Raw genomic sequence first — 4,963 nt, forward strand, 5'->3', positions numbered from 1 at the left:
ACAAAAACATAAAAATATAAAAATACAAAAACATAAAAATACACCTTTTTGTTGAGTGAACAGACAAAACTGTTACACCAACTATACTATATATTATATATTATACTATACTATACTATATATTATACTATATATTATATTATATACTATACTATATACTATACTATATATTATACTATACTATATATTATATTATATACTATACTATATATTATACTATACTATACTATATATAATACTATATTATACTATACTATACTTTATACTATACTATATATTATACTATACTATATATTATATTATATATTATACTATATATTATATTATATACTATACTATATATTATACTATACTATATATTATATACTATACTATACTATACTATACTTTATACTATACTATATATTATACTATACTTTATACTATACTATATACTATACTTTATACTATACTATATACTATAGTATAGTATATAGTATAGTATATAATATATAGTATAGTATAATATATAATATAATATATAGTATAGTATAATATATAATATAATATATAGTATAGTAACTATACTATACTATATACTATACTATATACTATACTATATACTATACTATACTATACTATATACTATACTATATACTATACGATGTACTATAGGATAAATTATACTATATATTATTTTCTTCTTTATGCTGAAAAAACAGTTTTGTGGCATTTTTAATGGAGGGACACACTCGGCCAGTCTTAATGCAGAGTGTGTGTGTGTGTGTGTGTGTGTGTGTGTGTGCAGGTCCCACAGTGCTGGAAGTGTTCAACACTCTGCTCAAACACCTGAGGATGAGCGTGGACTTTGAGCTCGGCGAGAGCTCGAGGAGAAACTCCAGCGTCAGCGTCTCGTCCAGCCGAGGCAAAGAGAGCGAGGAGAGGATCGTCCAGAACGCCATCATCCAGACCATCGGTACCACTTCCTGCTTCACCTCCTGTTTTTATTAGACTCAGCTGTGACTCACACACCTGTGTGACTCACACACCTGAGCTTCTGACTCATCGTATCTCGTCTCCTCCCGCCAGGCTTCTTCGGTGGAAACCTGCCAGACTACCAGCGAGCTGAAGTCATGATGTTCATCATGGGCAAAGTGCCCGTGTACGGGACCCCCTGCCACACCTTGGACCCCGGCAAGATTGGGTGAGTCACACATTCATTATCCACCTACTGCTGCTACATCAGCCAATCAGCAGGCAGCTCACAAAAGCCCATTCTCATGCATGTGGAGACGGTTTGGCAGCACAGACTCTGTGAGAGACGAGATGCTACCTGATGGTCTGTGGATCAGATCTTCATCATCATCGTTGAATTCAACGCCGCGAGCAGCCCGCGTCAGTTTCCACAGAGCAGCTCGAGCTGACAGGAAGCCAGACACAGAAACAGCACAGAGAATCCTGTGGATTTTCAAAATAAAACACCTCTGTGCAAACTGCCGGTCGTAAAAACAGACAGAAGAGAAACAAATGAAGTACGCAGCATATTTACAACGTATAGAAACATATTTAAAGAACATGAACCAGGAAAATGATAAAACCTGAGCCAGGAAACAAAGTCTGAAACGGAGACGTGACAGAGACATCAAACTTTGAAGACGCTGATTAACAGTTAAAAACTAATTAATAAATCGACTTTTTGTTTGTTACATAAACTCTCAGTCACGTCATTCTTCTTGGATCCATGTTGGTTATTTTTTCCAGTATCAGCTGAACTTCTTTAATTTAACACGTGCAGTCAGATGATGAAGAATCAGAATCATAATAATAATGATAATAATAATAATAATAATAAAAATAATAATCAGCAGAGCTTTTAAAGGTTACGTTCACAAGCAGCTGAAACTGTTCCGAATGTTGACCTTTTCTCTCAGACGCGACTTGATCCGAAGATTCACGATCCATGAACAAACCAGGAGAAACTATCCAAAACACAACACTGTAGCGTTTTTTCAGTCTGCGGGGACGTCACGGAGACTAAGTCCAGGTTTTAGACAGTCTGCGGGACGTCACGGAGACTACGTCCAGGTTTTAGACAGTCTGCGGGGACGTTCACAGAGACTACGTCCAGTTTTAGACAGTGCTGGGGCGACGTCACAGAGAGACTACGTCCATGTTTTAGACAGTCTGTGGGGACGTCACAGAGATACGAAACAAGGTGTTAGACAGTCTGTGGGGACGTCACTGAGACTACTGATTCAGTTTCCTGCCTCACCCTGACGAGCTGCCTCAAACATCTGGTTCATCTTGACAGTCTGCACTGTCCACACACACACACACCACACAAACACCACACACACACACACCATCTGCAGCGCTGCATTGGCGTTTATAACTATTTCGACCTTCACCTCTCCTCCCGCTGCAGCGGTGGAGGGACGACAGACGCCTGCCAAATGGCTCTGAGCGTGCACGGACGACAGCAGTGCACGAGTGGATGCTGCGGGATGTGTGGTTGTGTGTGCTGTTGTGTTGTGTGGTGTCGTGTGCCTACTCATGAAGCAAACGCTTCTTTCAAATCTGGGAAAGCATGATAAACACTTTTTAAAAAGAAACTTTTCTCCGATAAGATCTTGATCCAGAGTTCATTGGTTCATCTGGCAGCGGCTGTTGCAGAGGTCGGTGATTTATTTGTGTTATCCTGACTTTAATGTTCATGGATCAGTGTTTGCATGAACCCCATGGACTGTGTCAGGTATCTGGAGGATTTACTCAGTTACTTTAAAGAAGTCGTCGGTCGTTGGTTTGGTTTGTATTCTACACGGATCGCCCCACGTCCACCTGATGGAGTTTCATAAAACAACCTGTGAGGGGTAGGAAGGACAGACTCACCATGATGAAGAGAGCTGAGCAGCATGGTCTGTTCCGCTTGGTGCCCTGGTTCCTGCGTGATCAGAGTTCTGTCAGAACATCTCACCTTCTGAACTCGGCTGGAAGAGGACACAAGACATTCACAAAGGAGACAAAACTGAGACGAGGCCGGCGTTCTGACGGACGAACTGATCGTCCGGCGATAACTCGAATAGAAATTCTTCAAAGTTCTGGACGTATCGCTCAAAGTGGGAGCCTGGTTTGGGTTTTATCTTCTCACCTGGACCTGTCGCAAACACCACGAGCACCGCCTGTCAGTCTTTATGAATAACTTATTAATGTTGTTCATTTCAGTTTATTTTTAATGAGAGGACGGTCTGCTGGTTCTCGGTCTGGTCTCAAGGAACGTCCAGACCAGACATGCTGTGTGGGGCTGTCACCTAACTGTCTGATTTAGTGTCTCTGTCTGTGGTTTCTTGGTTCGACTACAACATTCAGTGAGAGACTGACATCAGATCAGACTGTCTGACACCAAGACGGCTGCAGATCAGAGCCTCTGTCTGCAAGACAATGACCCGAAAAGGAGGAGAGCGAGAGTCTGAGTGTAGGGGAGGAGGAGGAGGAGGAGGGGGAGGAGGAGGAAGGGGGAGGAGGAGGTGAGGAGGAAGAGAAGGAGCGAGGAGGAGGAGGAGGGGGAGGAGAGGGGGAAGAGGAAAAGAGGAGGGGGGAGGAGAGGGGAGGGGGAGGAGGCGGAGGAGGAGGACGTCGTGCTGTGTGTTGTTTTGATTTAGGATATCGTCTTGCTCTCCTGGGCCGGATATTAGTTTGTTTTTCTTTTTGAGACAGTCACCGTCGTTTGAAATCACTGCGGACAGACAGGAGGTGACGTGAGGACAGAACGAGAGACAGACGACAGAGAGACAGACAGACAGCGAGACAGCAGACAGACAAGACAGACATAGAGAGAGAGAGACAGACAGACAGTGAGACAGACAGACAAGAGAGAGACAGAGAGAGAAAGACAGACAGACAGCAGAGAGACAGACAGCAGAGGACAGACGACAGACAGACAGAGAGAGGAGAAGACAGGCAGCAGAGACAGCAGACAGACAGACAGACAGACAGACAGACAGAGACAGACATAGAGAGAGAGACAGACAGACAAAGACGGGACATAGACGGAGAGACAGACAGACAGACAGACAGAGACAGACATAGAGAGAGAGACAGACAGGAACGACGAAGACAGACGAGAGAGACCGAGAGAGACAGACAGACAGGAGAGACAGACAGGCAGAGAGACAGACAGACAGACAGACAGACAGACAGGACAGACAGAGAGAGAGACAGACAGACAGCAGACAGACAGACAGACAGAGAGACAGACGAGAGACAGAGACGAGAGAGAGAGACAGAGCGACAGACAGAGAGAGACAGACAGACAGACCGACAGAGAGAGAGCAGAGACAGAGAGACAGACAGACAGACAGACAGACAGAGAGACAGACAAGAGAAGACAGACAGACAGAGAGACAGACAGACAGACAGAAAGAGACAGACAGGCAGAGAGACAGAGAGAGAGAGAGACAGACCAGAAGACAGGACAGAGAGAGAGAGAGACAGACAGGCAGAGAGACAGCAGAAGACAGACGACAGACGAGAGAGAGACAGAGAGAGGACAGACAGACAGACAGACAGACAGGAGACAAGACAGGCAGAGCGACAGGCAGGGAGAGACCGACAGACAGCCAGACAGCAAGAGAGATGGAGACAGAAAGACAGACAGACAGGCGAGAGACAGACAGACAGACAGAGAGACAGACAGACAGACAGCGAGAGAGAGACAGACAGACAGACAGACAGACGAGAGAGAGAGACAGAGAGAGACAGCCGGACAGAGAGCGAGAGAGAGAGACAGACAGACAGGACAGAGAGAGAGAGAGGAGACAGACAGACAGGACAGAGAGACGACAGACAGAGAGACAGACAGACAGACAGACAGACAGACAGACAGACAGACAAGAGTGTTTTCATTTTCTAAATGCTACATTTAGTTGAGTTGTGACGTCAAACGTAAAACATGTTTCCATAATCACTGAAACGATATTATTTTTTT

The 4,963-nt window shown here is 44.2% G+C and overlaps 1 protein-coding gene across 4 annotated transcripts in view; it reads left to right on the forward strand.

Moving 5' to 3' along the window:
• The window catches only part of efr3a (EFR3 homolog A (S. cerevisiae)), a 93,080-nt gene that overhangs the window by 62,748 nt on the left and 25,369 nt on the right, over nt 1–4,963 (forward strand). For all 4 annotated transcript variants that reach the window (XM_027287780.1, XM_027287774.1, XM_027287767.1 and 1 more), the window contains 2 exons: nt 788–955; nt 1,069–1,183. In XM_027287780.1, the coding sequence (XP_027143581.1) occupies nt 788–955; nt 1,069–1,183 (283 nt within the window). The remainder of the gene's footprint in view (nt 1–787; nt 956–1,068; nt 1,184–4,963) is intronic.

The sequence above is a fragment of the Larimichthys crocea genome, chromosome II (genome assembly GCF_000972845.2).
Source record: "Larimichthys crocea isolate SSNF chromosome II, L_crocea_2.0, whole genome shotgun sequence".
Classification (NCBI taxonomy): domain Eukaryota; kingdom Metazoa; phylum Chordata; class Actinopteri; family Sciaenidae; genus Larimichthys; species Larimichthys crocea.